Source organism: Canis lupus, chromosome 15, assembly GCF_003254725.2.
Source record: "Canis lupus dingo isolate Sandy chromosome 15, ASM325472v2, whole genome shotgun sequence".
Classification (NCBI taxonomy): domain Eukaryota; kingdom Metazoa; phylum Chordata; class Mammalia; order Carnivora; family Canidae; genus Canis; species Canis lupus.
The window spans coordinates 18,280,402-18,299,261 of record NC_064257.1 but is presented as its reverse complement, the minus strand read 5'-3'; the positions used below and the strand labels follow the sequence as shown (position 1 = coordinate 18,299,261).

The following is an 18,860-nucleotide window of genomic DNA, read 5'->3' as shown; positions in this document are numbered from 1 at the left end:
GAAGGCTGAAAAGTATATGGAAAGTTTTATTAAAACCAGTTTTTATAGTTACATAACAAATATGTTAACACATTTAATCTTGAAGTAACTTTATAATTGTCTTTGAAGGGCATTATTTGCTCATATTTAATATGTATATTTATATGTATATTTCATATATATATTCTCATTGGGGTTAGAGAAGACGATGGTTTTATACAAATTAGAGAATTGGTGAGAGCCAGCACTGTTAGGTGTAGTATAAAGACATGTGTTAGATAATTAGAAATTTGGGGGTTTATAAAGGGGAAGAGAGACTACAATAGGGTTTTTAAATTCTTGGTGTATTTACCATGATAGGTCATGCTCTTGGATTTATTTTATACCACTGTTAACTATGAGATAGAGGTTCCCCGTTTAAACTCTCATAGGGTCCTTAAAAGTGAACCGACATTAGAATTGGTAAGGGGAATAGTTAAAAAGAGATTGCTGGGCTCCACCAGAAAACCAGCCTTTCTAATTAAGTCTGGTGCGGGCCTTGGAAATTTGCATTTCTAATAAATGCCACTTGGTACCAGTTGGCAACCCTCCCTTTGAGAATAACCCTGTAGAAAAAAAAAATAACCCTGTAGAACAAGGGATCCAAACCTCTGAAGAGGTTAGACAAAGTATAATCTAGGTATACTGTTAATTGCAAAGAATTACGCACTAAAAGTTGTTCGGTCTTTTTTATGAGTTGATAGCTCATCAATTTAACAATGTTTTGGCTTTATGACTTTGAGAAATGTAAATGCTTTTAATATTCATTGTGTTTGTTTTGTGACAAGTGTGCAAAGGATTTATTTGTAGATGAGCTACAAAGGTACTTAACATAGCCTAGAACTTGACAAATATCCAGGTTTAAGCTTTTGGTTAAGAAAATTGAAAGTTCAACCATAAATGGACACCACAAACACTGGCATAGAGAGAACATTGAAAGGAGTGTATGTTTTCTACCTTTTTAAAAAAAATATATGTAGTTCGTACAGTTTTTTTTTTTTTTTTAAGATTTTAAGTAATCCCTACCCCAATGTGGGGTTTGAACCCACAAAACCTGAGATTAAGAGTTGTATGCTCCACCGAGTTAGGCAGGTGTCCCTGTAGTTTGTACAGTTTAACACCATCAGTCCAAATATAAAAGTAACTTACAGGTCATACCTAAACTGATCTGCTACTTGGAAAAAATTCACCGTGAGATTTTAGAGGTTTAGTACCTATTCTATTGCTGTATTCTTTCACACATAGTTGACTCAAGGAGCACTTTTTATTAAGTTCTCAGTTCTCATGTGCTTTTTTTTTTCTTTTTTTTTTTTTTTTTAAAGAGGGGGAGAGGCAGATGGAGTAGGAGAGAATCTTAAGCAGGCTCCATGGCTAAGGCAGAGCTCAAACTCTCAAGTCTATGACCTGAGCAGATACCGAGTCAGATGCTTAACCATTTGAGCCACCCAGGCACCCCTGACTTTTTTTCCTCCTGCTTTTTGAAGTAAGCTCTACACCCAACTGGCTTGAACTCATGACCCTGAGATCAAGAGTCATGTACTCTACCGACTGAGCTGGCCAGGTGCCCCTAGTTTACTGACATTTGTAAAGGAGAGTAAAACATTTTGGCTGAATGTTGAAATGTGAGGGCAGTGATTTCCTTTTTTTCCTCAAAAGACCTACAATCTGATTACAAATCTTTTAGCTGGTGAAACAGCTGATCTGTCATGCATGTTGTTATTTTTTAGTGGTTTTGTGTATCAAATTCTTAGAATTCGTATCTTGAAATCAGTTAAGTATGCTAAGTTACAAAGTGAGACCACAGAATCAAATTCCTTAAGGACCGTAATTTTCACTTACTTTGACATTAAATATTCAGTAACTAGTAATCTTTTCTCCTTTATTTGTGGTTTTTCATTCTGTCAGTGAGTGGAATGATGAGCTCCTTAAACTTCTTCCCCCTTTACTGTAGAACCCATCGAGTCTTGTAGTTTGAGCACTTACAGGTTTTGAGAATAGATGTCATCTCTAGTATGTATCTTCATGATGGAACATTCTCCTTCATAATCTTGATATTTGACATTTGTTCACTTCTTCATCTCTGTTGGCCTGGTTTTTCTATAATTTCTTTGTCCAAACTGCTGATGATCAAGATAAATGTTGCAGATTTTTGTTTTTAAGACCCTTGTGGGAACATACGCATTAGTAAATTTTTGCCACTGATAATTGAAGAATTGTGAAGACAGTCACTGGTAGAAGTGATGATTCTATAGAGGCTCTCCCATCCCAGTGTAATGTTATGCTTTACCAGAATGTGTTAGATGCAAAGGACAGATGTTTCTGTCTTGGGGGTTTAGGGCACAACATTTCTGAGGAACTCTGACTCAATCTGTCCCTTCTCCTTTCACAGGGCAGCAAGGCGAACCCCATCCCTACTCACTGGAGCTCAGCTTTGATTTTTAACCTCCCTTCCCCACCCTTCCAGAACACACACATTCCCATTCCAAAACTGATTTTATAAAGACATTTTAAACATAATGATGCAACTTGGTGTGCACTACGGCAAATTTACAGGTGTTTTTTTTTTAATTGTTTCCAAAAACGAGACTTGGATTTAAGATGTAATTTTTAAAATTTCTATTTCTATTTTTTCTGCAGCAGTTGGGTTAGAGGAGGAGGAGCCTTTTAGCCTCTCATAAACTGACCTCTCTACTTCCTCGTGTATTTTTAAGATTGATTGATGATGTGGAAAGGGCTTTGCTTGTCTGCTACTGAGAACTTTACCCTTGCGGTTTTTGTGGAAACTGCTTTTGGAAAAAGAAAAGAAATGAACTTTACTGACTTGACATTTTTGCACCTCCCGTTTTTCTAATCTGGGCTATTTTTATTTTTGTTTTTTTACAGTGAGATTTTTTTGATCTTCAGCTACAGTAAGTTATTCCAATTTTTTTTTTACATTTTTCCTGACTTTCCGCTGATTTCCTTTTTATTGTTGTTACTAGTTACTATTATTATTTATTATTATTATACTTATGATGGTGATGATGATGATGATAATGACACTGATAATTTTTAACCGGATTAAAATCGAGTTTTTCTGAATGTTCATAAGAATTTCTCCGGCCTCCTGATTGACTTTGGAGTTTTGCATCTTGGGAGAGAAAGTGAAGGCATTAGCATTTTTAAGTGGATTGATCACATAAACCTTTTCTCTCCCAACCCCACCCTTGCCCTCATCCCCTTCCCCACGCTCGAAAGAATTTTACTGGCTGTTAAGTCTGTGACCTTATTTTTCCTGATCTTTAACTTAACTGTTTTAGAGCATCTCTGGACGTCTGTATTTTTAATTTTTTATTTTTGTTTTTTTTATTTTTAATCTTTCATTTGTTAAATTTTTAAGCTGTGCTGCAATAAAATGTGTGTGGTACTACTTAACACCTATGATGGTGATGGCATTTTCCCAGAAAGCCATTTTCCTCCTGTTTCCCTTGAAATCCCATCCTGCTTTTCCTGTACACTACTACCCCTCACAAACCACAAGCTGCAGCAACACGGATGCCCAGCCTGGAACAGCAGCAGCCAGGATGACCTGGAGCCAGGGGGGCCTTCGGAACAGATGCACACCCTTCCTGGGTGATGGTAAGAGGTGTGAGGTCCACTTGGTTTCATTGCAAGCACTAGGAAATACACCCACTTAAGTCTAGTTGATACAGTGTAGGGGATAGCTTCTGGAAATGTTTGGGTTAAGATATTTGTATAACTCCAGATGTTTCCCAAGTGATGCCAGCTCAGTTTTTTTTTTTTGTAAACTAATGGACTTACAAGGTTGTAATTAACTTGGGCTGACTGAGAATTTTTGATAAAACTGGAAAGAGCAGCTGAAGTTTATGTAAACTTCAGAATGAAATTGACTTGCAATTAGCAAGAGACAAGGACCTATTAGATTTTTTTAGATTATTCCAAATTAAACACTTCCTGTTTGAATTTATCTTCCTTGTGTTTGTGACAGTAGTTTTTGATTGTATTCTATTTTGACTATTCTTACTAAAATTTAACATGAATCAAACCGCAACAAACAATACTAAAATGCTATCTCACTGGGAGGTTTTTGTTTTTTAGAGGATAGGTAGGCTTTTTAATCCCAAAAAGCATGAAATCTCTTTAACATGTACCCCAATGATAGATGTAGGGTTGATCTCTGAGTGATGACTTGTGGCCTAGTTAAATGTTGGGTATCTGTGTTCCCAGGAGTAATAGGATGGAATGAGTTAACTTAAAGAATTTGTTCTTGCATTTTAGAGGGGATGAGGCAGAGGGAGAGTCCTAAGCAGACTTTGCACTGAGTGCGGAGCTCTATCCCGTGCCGTGAGCTGAAACCAAACCGTGCCCAACCAACTGTGCCACTCAGGTGCCCCTCAATCTGTAGTATTTTACTGACAACCATAGAATATTGTGATAACTCACTTAGGAGTTGCTGTAGTAGATTTTGAGCTGAGGGGGAAAGTAAAATGATTTTAAAGGCATGTGCAATGCTGTGTGATAATAGAGTAAATCATATACTACTTCCTTATTTGTACTAAAAGAATAAAGTCCAGTTAAAGTGAACACTAAAGACATCCTCAAAGGGAAACAGAATGGGAGAAAGTTAAATGTCTGGGGTTATCTGGAAGAGGAGTGGAAATTTTTCTTTAGGTCCAAGTATTGATGCCCTCTGTTACATGAAAGCCATTTTTATTTGTTACTCTGTCATTGTGTGGGTACTGTTCACTATAGGTCCTTTAATTCTACAAATTATTGTGGGTTGTATTCTGGTTTGGGGAGATAAAAAAGGTATGGTAGTTATTCAGGGACTTAAAACCTTGCGAGGGAGGCAGATGAATGAGATGATGTCACTGATTAGAGGTAAACATAGAACCTAGAGAAGCATGTAAAAGGTCTTCTAAGGAAATGCTTCTAAGGGAAAAGGAACTGGACCTTAGAATTAAGGCCAGCTTATAAAAAATTTTTTCTTAAGATTTTATTTATTCATGACAGGCAGACAGGCAGTGGGAGAAGCAGGCTCCCTGCAGGGAACCCGATGTGGGACTCTATCCCAGGACCTGGGGATCATTCCAGGACCCAGGGATCACGCTGAGTCAATGACAGAGGCTCAGCTGCTTAGCCACCCAGCTGCCCCTTAGGTGATAACAATTTTAATGCCATGGTTTTGTATCCAGAAACCATTGGTGAGCTATTGAAAGGTTCTAATGCAGGGAGATCAGATTTTCATTTTGTAAAAGTCATTCTGGTCGTGTGGAAATGACTTAGAGAAGAATGAGATTGGAAGTAGGTAATGAGGAAGGTAGTTAAAATATACATAAAAATAATTAACTGGCCCACTTTTAAAGCAATGGTATGGGGATTAGAGAGGAGCTGATAAATTTAGGAGGATTTGATGGCTGCTGTGAGGAGCAAGGGATTTGGCATAACTCCCAGGATAGATGTTGGGTAAACAAAGGGAGCAGATTAGGGTTAAGAGTAGAAGGCAATTTAAACATTGGTTTTTGAGGTGCTTGTGGAACATTGACGTAGAGACGTTTATGCATTAGACGTTTGAGTTCTTTCTCTGAAAATAACCTTTAGGCTGGGACATACAGAGATGAACAAAACATATTGTCCCTTGTCCTCTTGGGTATTATAAATCATTAAGGGGAGAAATAGAGTGGCAGAGCACTTTAGAAGGAAGAGAGATGATAAGGGGAACCAAGTTTAGAGTTTGGGGTGGGATGCTGCTGCCAGTGAAGAGACCTTTAATTGATGTTGAAATTAAGATCAAGAAGTGGATCATCCTACCTGAAAGCACAGATAATGAGGGGGAATCCTTGTCTTGAGAGCAAGAACTATTGCTGGAGAAAATCAACAGGAATGCATGGAATAAGAGATAAAATTGGGAAGATAAGCAGGTACCAGGCATGGTATCCAGGTCCTTACCTAATATTTAGGTTATCTTGGAACAAAAGGAATCTTTTGAAGGACCTTGGAGAATGCTGAGGTCCTACTTTGGAATTTACTTCTGGCTATTGTCTGGGGAATGTTAGTAATGAGGACAAAGTTCAAGGAGGACAATAAATTAGAAGACCTATCATAGTAGGGCACTATCTTTTACTCTCTTGAAAAGTAGTAATCTTAGGCCTGGGGATTCTTGCCCATGTTTTTCAAGAGTTTTCTTCGTATTAATGAGCAAATGTAAGTAGTTTGAAGAGGACAGTAGTTTGTTGTTTGGACTCTAGGAATCTCCTGATTGCTTATCTAAAAACCCCATCGAGTCAGACGTGATATGATCACTCCCCTATTTGAAAGGAAAAATGAAGGGAATTCAAATTCATTTTTGAATTCCAGAATTTTTTCTTTTGGAAGTAATAATTTGGACATCTTACCGACTGTATGTCAGTGTTAAAGTTCTTGTAACTTTCTTACTCATCATTACCTTTGTGTAATTATCTTTTGTATTTTGGAGATGAGACTATTAAAACAGTAAAGACTGGCCCAAAGTTTGACATACCTAATAAATGGTAACATGGGGATTCAACCCAGATAGTTGAACCTACGGATTTTAACTTGATTACACTACGTTTCCTTACTTGACATAATGAAGTATTTCTGAAAAACAAATCCTTAATTGTGTTAGAATTACCCCAATCTCATCCCCCCAAAAAAGAAATTGCTTTGGGCTTCTATTTTTTTAAAGAATTTCCAGCTAAATATCATCATTATATATTTTAATTCTATCACTTTAAATGACATTGATAGAGTCCAAGGTAATGAATTAAGTAGATGTAGCTTTGTGGTATAATTTTATAAAATCTTTGGATGTGAATATATTCTAGGGAAGTAAACATTTTAAAAGTGAATGTTAGTTGAAGAAATAAATAATCGTATGTATGGTTTTAAAAACAGTCCCAGAGTGATGTATTGCCAGATCTAGCAGTCTCTCCGATCCTTATCTCACACTTGTTTGGTTGGTATGATTTAACGGATGGAGCCACTTTTCTCTTTGAAACATTTTTTATAAAGCTTCTAGGTTTTTGTTCTGTTTCTGGCTTTTTTTCCATTCTGTTGGAATGCTTCTGTGTTCATTCCTTCTATTTCTCTTTTTTTCCTCACTCCTGGGTCCTTTCGTTCACTCATTTTTTTATGCCATTGATAAGCTAATGATTCCTACACTTGCATCACCAGTGTGGATTTATTTTGAATATCATGCCAATCCCTCTAGTTACCTACCTGACTACTCCCTGGGATGTTAACTACATCAACTTAAAAGTCAAAAACTGATCTCTCAAAACCAGTGCTACCTGTTTCAGTTAATAAATGAAACTCCAGTTTTTATGTCATTTAGGTCAGACATTGGTGAGCCATCCTTGTCTTTTTCTTAGACCTCACCTTTGGTTTTGTGGAGTACCCTGTCAGCTCTTACTTTAAAATAAAAGAATTGACCACACTACCATAGCTTGGTCCAGTTTCAAGCAGAAATGGACTCTTGTGCATTATTGGAATAGATTCAGGTTTCTTTTGCTATTCTTCACCACCGTGTAGTAGCTAGATTGTTTTTACTTGATTGTGATCTTTTGAAAAATGTATTGCTTGGAGAGGTTCCTGCTTAAAACTCAATCCTCCCTATTTTCAACGTTAAGATTAAATATTCACGGTGATCTAACCAAATAGCCTACGTGATGTGTTGGCTCCTCCTCACTAATAGTATATTTATATAGAGTATACTCTGCTCTAGCCACATTATGCCCTTACTGGGTCCTGAACACTAGTCAGTCCCTCTCTCAGAGCCTTTCCTTGGAATTTTTTTTCCACCTAAGATGAGGTTCTTCACTTCATTTTGATTGCTAACTCAGAAGTCGTTGCCTCACTGATGTTTTCTCTTCCTTAGCCTTTGGAATTTTTTTTTCCACCTTAGATGAGGTTCTTCACTTCATTTTGATTGCTAACTCAGAAGTCGTTGCCTCACTGATGTTTTCTCTTCCTTAGCCTTTGGAATTTTTTTTTTCCACCTAAGATGAGGTTCTTCACTTCATTTTGATTGCTAACTCAGAAGTCGTTGCCTCACTGATGTTTTCTCTTCCTTAGCCATTCAAGCTTCTTCCCCACTAGATTCTAGCACTTTTTGCGAACACCAAGTATTATAGAACTTTATCATCTTTGTAAAGGTATAGGGAAGTATCTTGAAAGATGTAAAACAGCATTTTAGGGTTGGAAGGAAACTGTGCTTGAAGACTGAGTAGTATAATGAGCAACACATTATTCAAATTTTTTAAAGTTTGAAACTCATTATGTAGACATGCTTCCAGTCTTGTGATTGGGTGTAAATGGCTACAGCCTATGTGGTGTAGGGGTTTAGTAAGGAGTTTGAGAAGTTAAAAAAAATAGCTTTAAAATAACTTTGGCTGTGGTGGAATGAATCAAGTTGACATTTGACGTCATAGGCTGTTGTGTTTCCTCTGACATGGCTGTAGACAAAATTTGAAAACTTTTTTTCTTTATAAGTTATTCTCTGGTGAGAATGCATATACGCTTCAAAAAGTCAGCATATTCAAGTAGAAGAAAAAATTTTACTTCATGTGAACATACTTGTACAATATTTTACTTAAATAGAATTCTTGAGCCTTTAGGTTCTTCTCATTTTTCCCTTTTATACATAATTGAAAAGCATGACAAAATTTTATAAGTACCCTTACTTTATTTTTAGATCTGTGTATGCATATATTTGGTGCTTATTTTCATTTAATTCTGAAAAATTCCCAAACATACGAGAGAGGAGTATAATCAATCTCCATGAACTTGTCCAGCTTTAACTGTCCTTGGGTAATCTTGTTTCATCTATACCTGCATCTACCCTCTTTGCTTCATGTTATTTTGAAGTAAATCCTTTATATGTCATCTGTAGATATTTCAGTATGTATTTTTGGAAAAACTGCAATCATTGTTGCACAAAAAACAGTGAAGACGGCAGCCTGGGTGGCTCAGTGGTTTAGCAGAGGCTTTGGCCCAGGGCATAACCCCAGGGGTCCCGGGATGAGTCCCACATAGGGCTGGCTCCCTGCATGGAGCCTGATAACAGCCCTCTACCTGTGTCTCTCTACCTTTCTCTCTCTGTATCTAATATAAATAAAATCTTTTAAAGAATAAAAACAGTTAAGACTTTAAAAGACTTCTGTGGGGTGTAAGGATGACTGACTTTTGCTTACATGTTTTTTTGCTTAGTCCTTTCTGGACTTGGAGAAGCTCTTTTGTTAGACATATGTTTTGTTTTGAGAGAATCTTGGCATGTTCTCATTGGTGATAAAATTGAGTTCAGGGTAGCAAATGATGAGATTCCTCTATATATACATTTTACTGTTAATACTCAAATCTAGGTATGTTCCAGCTGCTTAGGTCTGCGTGTTGTAACTTTAAGTCAAATGTCCTTATAAAAAATTATTTTCCTATGCTGGTAGAGATCTTTTGTTTACAATTCAGAAATTTAAAAATGTATGACAATTTTTTTTTCTCTGGCTTGATACTTATTGGTGACAAAAGCCTGACTTCAATTGACTTGATAATATGTTATATTGAGTATTACGTATAACTGCAGAAATACTAATATATTTTAACATATTTGACTTGACAGTTGAGTGCTTCCCTAGATCCCACTGGGGTGTATAACACAGTAAAGCACAGCATTAAGGAAAATTAAGGAAAATTTAAGGTAAATTAAGGAAAATCCCTGATTTTCCCAACACGTCTTCATGATAGACTTTATTTTTTTATATTTTTTTATATTTTATTTTATTTTATTTTTTTCATGATAGACTTTAAAAAGCATATTTAGTTGGAACTCAATGCAAGATAATAAAGAAATAAAATTTTTTGTTAATTAGTATTGTTGACCCTTGCAATTCAGTATATGATCTGTGCTCCAGCAGGAGCAGCATCATCATCATCATCATCATCATCTGGAAGCTCCATAAAATACAAAATTTCATACCTAATTCTAGAACTGTGATCGGTACATTAGTGAGAAGCACTGATCTAGACCACTTGCACTCCTTTTTATTGCTAGTTTGTGATTTAGAAATTTGTGGTGAGCTTTCTTGCAAGAGTTTTGGTGTTTAGTGGGAAACTTGATTGTGGTGTGGCCCCATTTTATGTAAATCTGAAATAATAGGATGTAAAAAATAACCATTTTATGTGTAAAACTGGAACTCTAATGACTCTTCCCAAACCACAAAGGATTAAGAAGCCAGTAATTTCAAATAGGCAGGCTGGGAAAATGTTGATACCACTTTAGCTAGTAATCAGGAATAAATGCCATCCTGAAATAGATGTTTTTAGAATTATTGGAGGTTTTAGGCAAGTCATGTATCTGACATAATGTGAACATTCTATTTCCTTAGTGATAGCTAAAGAGAATAATATTTTAAAAACATAATTTTGCAGGTCACCGTAGATCCGTGATTATAATACTTGTGAACAATTTTTCTTTTTCATCAACTTTTTAGAGAAAATATACCAAAATACAAATAACAATATAATGAATTTCTGTATACCGTCCACCTAGATAGATAGACATGGTTCCATTTTTTTTAATGTTATTTGCTAAACCATTTAAAGGAAATTTCTAATTTAAGACAGACCCCTAAAATTTAAAGCATGAATCTTAAGTATAAAAATATTGTTTATGACCAGGGGTTTATACACATTAAACTCAGAATTCTCATTCATATAGGTTTTTAGTTATACTAGAAATGTAAGTACTTACTGTATTTTTGACTTACTTTTATATATTGCATATGCTTTTGATGTTTTAGTTCCTAGTGGAGATTTATTGACCCTACTGAAGTAATTCTGAAATGTTGGTCTTCATTCTTTTCCTGTGAAGTGTTTTTTTTTTTTTTGAAGTGTTATTTTACATGTTTTTAAATTTTATTTTTTTAATTTTACATGTTTCTAATGCTTGCTTGATACTTGTAGATTGGGGAACCTCGTTTTCAAATGGCTTAATGTTCCCAAGGTAAATAGATGTTTGTTGAAGAGGAGTTTTGCTATGTAGAAGCAGCTCCAATTAAGAATATGATAGGATTCTAAAATGTTGGGGGGGAGGTCCCTTTCCTTTTCTTTTATTTTTTTTTAAGTAATCACACTTAAAAAATGTGGGGCTTGATCCTACAATCTTGAAACCAAGAGTCATGCTCTATCAACCCAACCAGCCAGGCCGTCCCTCCCATCACCCTTTTTAAATCTGATAGGACACTTTGAAACAGACAAATAATCGTTTAACAATGGCACAGTTGATTATGAAGGTTGAGGCTGTAGAGAGAAGTATCTGTATTTGTTGAGACTGTGAGTGAGAGACCCCAAATTTATGAAACGATGTCCAGTGAAAAATTTGGTCTGGAGGTGCCCATTTTCTTGATACTAGTTTTGAATTCCTCTTGTGGAAGGGGGAGCACTTAACCTTTCCAACTTCAGTTTACAGGGTTATAGAAATCTTTCCTGATTCTAGGCCGAGCTGTGTATCTTAATCCTTAAATTCCAAGGTACCATTAAGTTATCTTTGCAAAATTAAAAAAATATGAAACAGTATGGTTGTTAAAGAAAAATTGAGGAAAAATTACTTAAAAACATAACAGTACTATCATCCTGAGATGTCTAACAGCTATTAATTTAGATAACTTGTACAGTTGACCCTTTAACAGTACGAGTTAGAAATGCATGAGTCCACTTCCGTGAGTTTAAAAAAATATGACTACAGTACCATACGTTTCTTTATTTTAATAACTTTATTATGAGAGTGTAGTACATAAATAAATATAAAATATGTGTTAATCAACTGTTGGTAAGGCTTCCAGTCCGGTTTCTGGGGAGTCAGGTTACATGTGGATTTATTTTTGACTCCACAGTGGGGAATTTGGTGCCCCTGCACCCCTGTGCTGTTCAAGGATCGACTCTGTAGTGTGTATACTTAATATCTTGAACATTTCTCACTGACAATACATGGTCATTGTTACACTTGATCTTACCCAAAAGGCCGAGAAGCAATACATGGTCATTTTTAAATAGGTGTTGCTATTTCTATTCAGTTGGAATGATGTACTGAAGTTCATTTAGCCCATATTGTCATGCACTTTCTAATTTTTCACTTTTCATAAGTTGACATCCTTGTTTTCCTAAAATGAACTGTCAAAAGTCAGATTATTGAGTCAAAGATATTCATAGGTTTAAGGCTTTTGATAAAAGTCCAATTGGCCTGTGAAAATAGGGTACCAATTCATAGTCAGAAATAATATATATGAAAATGACTATTTTAGGGGCAGCCCCAGTGGCTCAGCAGTTTAGCGCCACCTTCAGCCCAGAGTGTGATCCTGGAGACCCAGGATCCAGTCGCACATCAGGCTCCCTGCATGGAGCCTGCTTTTCCCTCTGCCTGTGTCTCTGCCTCTCTCTGTCTCCCTCTCTATCTCTGTCTCTCATGAATAGATAGAATCTTTAAAAAAAAATAAAATGACTATTTTAAAAATATTTTTGCATGTTTGGTAAGTGAAGTATGATAATTGTTTAGTTTGTATTTCTGTTATAGTGATGTTGAATTCTTTTAAAAGTCTCTCCATGGACCTTTATTATTTGTTAATAACAAGTTTGCCTCATTGGCCCATTTTTTTGTTGGTATTTACCAATAATAGTAAATGATGTAGTAATGGCAGCAGCTGCAGCAGCAACACTTCCTATGTGTCAGGCACCATGTCAGATGTTCTCTGTACTGCATTTATGCCTCATACTTCGCCTACGAGACAAATACTGCCATTGGTATTTTGCAGTTGAAGAATCTGGATTTTGAAAGGATTGGCTTCTCAAAGGGTAATGTACGCTGCTCAGAGTTGAGCTTAAAAATGAAACCGGTCTGTCTGATCCGAGTCTCAGAATTGTTTTTTTTGTTTTTTTTTTTTCAAAATTGTTAATCATAAGGTTGTATTCTTATTTTCATGCATTTTTGTATATGGTCCTGAGAACTTGAACAGTGAACAAAGGTATATTGCAGACCCATTTCTGTTTTTTGTTTTTTTGTATTTTAGTGTGGAGATGTGTTGAATTTTTATGCCTATTTAGGAAGTTCTCTATTTTTTTAGGGGACTTTTGATCATGGTAGTTACGGTTTGAATTTGTGGGGATAGTTATTTTTCTATATTCCTTTTTAGTTTAAATTATCTATCTATCTATCTATCTATCTATCTATCTATCTATCTATTTATCTATCTATCTATTTTTATGGGCTGCCTGGATGGCTAAGTGGGTTTGGCGCCTGCCTTCAGCCCAGGGTGTGATCCTGGAGTCCTGGGATCAAGTCCCACATAGGGCTCCCTGCATGGAGCCTGCTTCTCCCTCTGCCTGTGTCTTTGCCTGTCTCTCTCTGTGTGTCTCTTGTGAGTAAATAAATAAAATTTTAAAATAAAAAAATTTTTTAAAATAGGCTTTACCTAAACTTCTGTTGCAATTTTTTTTTTTTTTTTTTTAAGTTACTGACCCAGATCCTGCTCAAAAACTAAATGAAGTTAGGGCTTTTCAGTATACAGAAAATAAGCAAAATGACTTTACATTTGGTTGGAGTTGACTTTGCTGGTGTCTTTTAAAACTAGTATATAACATGACAAAAAAAGTTTCACTATTGAAAGTTTTGTTTCTTTAAACATTATATTCATGAGAGACGCACAGAGAGGCAGAGACATAGGCAGAGGGGGGATGTGGGGCTCGACCTGAGCCAATGGCAGATGCTCAACCACTGAGCCACCCAGGCGCCCAACTATTTAACTTCTTACATTGATAAGGGCAAGATTTCCACGGGTTATGATGAACAAATTCATGAAGGATATATAGAATTGGAAGAGATTGTTAATACTTTATTAACAAAATCAGAATTTGAAACTTTTCTAAAGGCTGAAACTAGGGACAGTGAACTAGAGATGAGGATGAGGTGGTATTTGAAATGTAAAGCTCTGCTACACGTAAAGAAGAAAGTAATTGTCCCAATACAGGAAGTTAGCATTGTATTAATAAATGAATAAGAATTAGGGGTTTATTTTGTGGATTCTGCCTGTGTTGACAATGGAAAACTTAACAGAAACAATACCATCTGGATAGCATCCGGAATGTGTTCACTGTTACTGTGTTCAAAGAGACATTGGCAGGGATCCCTGGGTGGCGCAGCGGTTTGGCGCCTGCCTTTGGCCCAGGGCGCGATCCTGGAGACCCGGGATCGAGTCCCACGTCGGGCTCCCTGCATGGAGCCTGCTTCTCCCTCTGCCTGTGTCTCTGCCTCTCTCTCTCTCTCTGTGTGTGTGACTATCATAAATAAATAAAAAAAAAATTAAAAAAAAAAAAAAACCAAAAAAAAACAAAGAGACATTGGCAGATTAAATTGTATTTTTTACAAGGCACCATTTTATTCATTCATTCATTCATTCATTCACAAGAGACATACATAGAGGGAGAAGCAGGCTCAACAGAGGGAGCCCGATGTGGGACTGGGTCCTGGAAATCATGGATAACGCCCTGGGCCAAAGGCAGGCACTGAACCGCTGAGCCATCCAGGGAATCCCCCATTTTATTTTTTTAAGATTTTATTGATTGATTCATGAAAGACAACAGGCAGAGACATAGGCAGAAGGAAAAGCAGGCTCCTCCCCATGGGAAGCTTGATGTCGAACTCAATCCCAGGACTCTGGGATCATGACCTGAGCCAAAGGCTGATGCTCAACTACTGAGCCATCCAGGTGCCCCCCATTTTTTATTTTCATTGAAGATGGTAAGGATAAGGAACAGTTTGAATAAGATTATTACGTTAAAAAATTAATTTCAATGCTAATGAGTAGACATTAAAGGAAGAAATTAAAGTTTTAGAATTGAGTATCATGTGATTTCCTTGACTTTGGTGGCAATTCTCAAGAAGTTACATTATAGTGAGCAAGGTGTCCTAACTGGATTTTAACGTCTTCTGAAGAAAGAATTGTCTATGATTTAGTTTTTTCCATCTTGGAATTCTGGTAATACATTTTTTTTTCTGGGAATATATTCTTAAAGATCTTTATTTTAAAGTTTTTTTGTCCTAGTACATTACCCATTTATGCTTTGACAGGAACAGTCTTCTATTATAAGGAAAGCTTGAAATAGGTACGTAAAAGAAAATACTTGGAGCATCAACACTCAAAGATAGCCAGTATTTGTATATTTTTTAATTGCTATTAAATATTTGGGTTCATCTCTGTCTCCTAGATGTAGGTGTACCTATACATTTTATATATTGGTAATACGATTTTAGCAATATGTAATCATTACCATATGTAGTTTTAGAACCTCTATATTCTAAACATTTTTCACTTAGTCTTATACAATGTGTTTTTAAGTGGTTCTGTAATGTTTCTTTCTTATGGGGATTTATAGGATTTATGGATGGTCAAAGTTTTCTTTTTGAATTCCAAACATAGGATGACCTGAAATTTAGTTAATGTTTGCCATTTTTTTGTTTTGTTTTTTTTTTGAGGGGGTGCCAGTTGTTTTGATGCAAGTATAGGCCTGCCCGTTGCTTGGCACTGTTTAAAATTTTCAAAGGAACCTACAAAAACATGTACTGATTTACTTAGTTACAGCCATGGGAATGCCACGTCTCTTTCACCCCATTCTTTTTATTTATTTATTTATTTATTTATTTATTTATTTATTTATTTATTTATTTATTTATTATTTATTATAGTCACAGAGAGAGAGAGAGGCAGAGACATAGGCAGAGGGAGAAACAGGCTCCATGCACCGGGAGCCTGATATGGGATTCGATCCCGGGTCTCCAGGATCGCGCCCTGGGCCAAAGGCAGGCACTAAACCGCTGCGCCACCCAGGGATCCCCACCCCATTCTTATATTAGGAAATCTGACAAATGTAATTTTATGGAACTTGCTAAAGCATGTGACCTGGTAAATCCTCATTTTTCCATTTACTATAATAGATAGAAAAAACATTTGGAATAGAAAAAACAACTTTGGAACAGGTAACAGTACATATGTGAAATATACCATCTCTGTTCCAGCTTTCTTGTTCTGGTAGCTACTGTGTGGATTGTTAGGTTTGCTCTTATATGTAATTTTTTCTTTTGTTTTTCCCTTTCAGAATGATTTTTAAATGCTTTATTTATTTGACAGAGACCACAAGCAGGGAGAGTTGGAGAGGGAGAAGCAGCAGACGGCTCCTCACTGAGCAGGGAGCCCAATGCGGGGTTGATCCCAAGACCTTGGGATCCGAATCCTAGCAGAGGGCAGAATCTAGTATCCGATCAAGATTCACACATTGCTTTCTTTTTTTTCCCTTTTTTTTTTGGATACAAAATATGAACCTTTAGAGATGTCTCTGGAGAGATGGAGAGAGGAAAAAATAGGATTTAAATAAGCATTATGTACAGTGCCCCAAGGGAAAATTCTTCCGGCCACCCCCTCCAGCTCCAAGGTGTCTGAGGCAGAGACTGGGCACCACCAGGTAAATACAAAAATATCCAGGTTCTGTCTCCAGGCTCTGATGGAGGAAGGGGCAGGTCAGGCCTCCCGGGCATAGCAGAGGGCAGAATCTAGTATCCAATCAAGATTCACACATTGCTCTCTTAATCTAGAGAAAGCTCCTACTTTGTATGTATTGAGGAGTCCCAGTTTTTATTTTTACTTTTTAAAGATCTTATTTGGGCAGTCTTGGTGGCTCACCGGTTTAGTGCTGCCTTCAGCCCAGGGCATGATCCTGGAGACCCGGGATCGAGTCCCATGTCGGGCTCCCTGCATGGGGCGTGCTTCTCTCTCTGCCTGTGTCTCTGCCTCTGTGTCTCTCGTGAAGAAAAAAAAGAAAAAGAAAAAGTTTTTATTTATTTCTTCACGAGAGACACGGGCAGAGGGAGAAAGCAGGCTCCCTGCAGGGAGCCTGATGTTGGGACTCTTATCTCAGGACCCCAGGATCACGCCCCGGGCTGCCCCGGGCTGAAGGTGGTGCTAAACCGTAAACCACCGGGCAGCGGGGCTTTCCTATACTGTATAATATCTGGAAACTTGAAATAGTTCGTTTCCCTATGTAGAAGTTAAATATGTTACCAAGAATTTTGCATAGGGTATGTGGGTGTGTTATTTTGTCACATCAGGAGGCATGTAATGTCAAATCAGTTTAAGTGGTGACACATGTTTCCACTGTAAAGGTGCGTTTTTTTGCCCTTAACAATCAGTATTTTTGGGAATATTCTGAGATCATGTAAATCCTGTTTCTGCCCACCAAGCTTTTCTCCAGGGATTTTAGGATACATCAACAGTTGTCTGAATCAAGTTTTATTTTGGTGTAATCTTCAATCTAAATTTTAAAAAGTAGTATCTTAGAACTTTAATTTCAGTATGTTTTTCTTTAATTTTTTTCATGTTTATGATTTGTTTTACGTTTTTTTTTTTCTCTTCATACTTTTTGGGACTTGCATTTTTTGTGTTTAGGTTTTGACCATTGCATATGTAATTTTTACCGATCCATTTATAATCTGTTTTGGTTGTACTGAGTTAATGTTTTTTGAAGGTTTTTTGGTGGTTTTTTTATTGCTGTGTGCAGCCATTTATTGAATTATCTACTTCCCTCTAATTTATATCTTGAGTATTATCTTCGTTTTAATTCTTAGACCTAGCAGTTGAATAGCTTATCAAAAAATGGCCAGCTTTAGACCTCCTGGGTGGCTCAGGAGGCTAAGTGTCTGACTCTTGATTTTTTTTTTTTTTTGACTCTTTATCTTACTTAGAAAAATAAATGAATGAGTAAAAATGGCCATCTTAGATTTTTGTGTCCTGAAAGTGTCCTCAAAATATCACCATATGCTATTTTCTCGTGCTAGTAGTCTTTATCTTGATCATACCTGTGTTTTGATGAATAAAAAAGTTTTGGGATGGAGCAAATTAAAATATACTATTCTTTTTGCAGACAAATGACAGTTCATTGTTGGCAAGAGGGAAATAATTGATGAATGCAATAAAGATACATAGAGAACAAAGAGGGAGGGCCAGATAGTTATGTGAGAAGTGCCTAAACGGGCAAAATAGAACTTAAGTTTGTTAAAGGAAAACAATTTGGTGCAGATAATGATCTCTCCATAGGCAAGGAAATTTATAGTATTGAAAAGGTATTGAGAAACATTGACCAGTTGTGAAAGCCAGTGTGACCTAGAAAATCTTTGGACTCAAAAGATTTAGTCATCTTTTTAAAAAATTGCCAACTCGTTGCTGCCATCTAGTGCTTTGCTTTTTATTTTCTTCAAAGAAAGATGGGAAATAGTCTATGGTAGTTGTCTCTGATGTGAATTGAATTATAGGCCAGGCTAGTTCGGGGGGTGTAGTAAAACCAATTGTATGGCAAGGTTCTGAATTTTCTTGTCTGAGGCAAGTTATTTCCCTTGTTCTCTAGTTAGTATGTTTTGACATCTCAAGCCATATAGATACTTTGATTTCTTTTTTTCCTGGACTAATAGATCATGTGATATGAGTAAGTATAAATGTGATTAGCTTAGTGAACAGGGTAAATAGGTAGAGGATTGGATCAAATCTCAGTAGAAACATATTTTGTGGCTCATTTCCTCCGATAGGTTTTTTGTTTGTAGTTAATATAGCTAAATATGATATTGAACACTGAATGAGTTAGACTGTTTTGTCAAGTTGTCTTTCCAGTCCCTTTTGAATAAAGGTGGAGTTCTGCCCCAGACATAAAAGAAAGGCAAGGAAACTAAAGAATTGATTCCAGTTATAAATTGTTTTTGGACCATTTGAACTCTGTACCTCTCATAATCTGGTGCC

The 18,860-nt window shown here is 36.5% G+C and overlaps 1 protein-coding gene across 20 annotated transcripts in view; it reads left to right on the top strand.

Moving 5' to 3' along the window:
- The window catches only part of HNRNPC (heterogeneous nuclear ribonucleoprotein C), a 58,545-nt gene that overhangs the window by 2,420 nt on the left and 37,265 nt on the right, over positions 1 to 18,860 (top strand). For 6 of the 20 annotated variants that reach the window (XM_049094554.1, XM_049094558.1, XM_049094561.1 and 3 more), the window contains 2 exons: positions 2,408 to 2,571; positions 2,902 to 3,636. The exons of 6 other annotated variants lie outside the window; for them this stretch is intronic. In XM_049094554.1, coding sequence (XP_048950511.1) covers positions 3,634 to 3,636 — 3 coding nt within the window. In that variant the 5' untranslated portion in view covers positions 2,408 to 2,571; positions 2,902 to 3,633. Of the gene's footprint in view, positions 1 to 2,407; positions 2,572 to 2,901; positions 3,644 to 4,381; positions 4,406 to 16,405; positions 16,540 to 18,860 lie in introns of those variants that run through there. 8 more of the 20 variants (XM_025439421.3, XM_025439420.3, XM_049094555.1 and 5 more) reach the window with 6 other exon arrangements.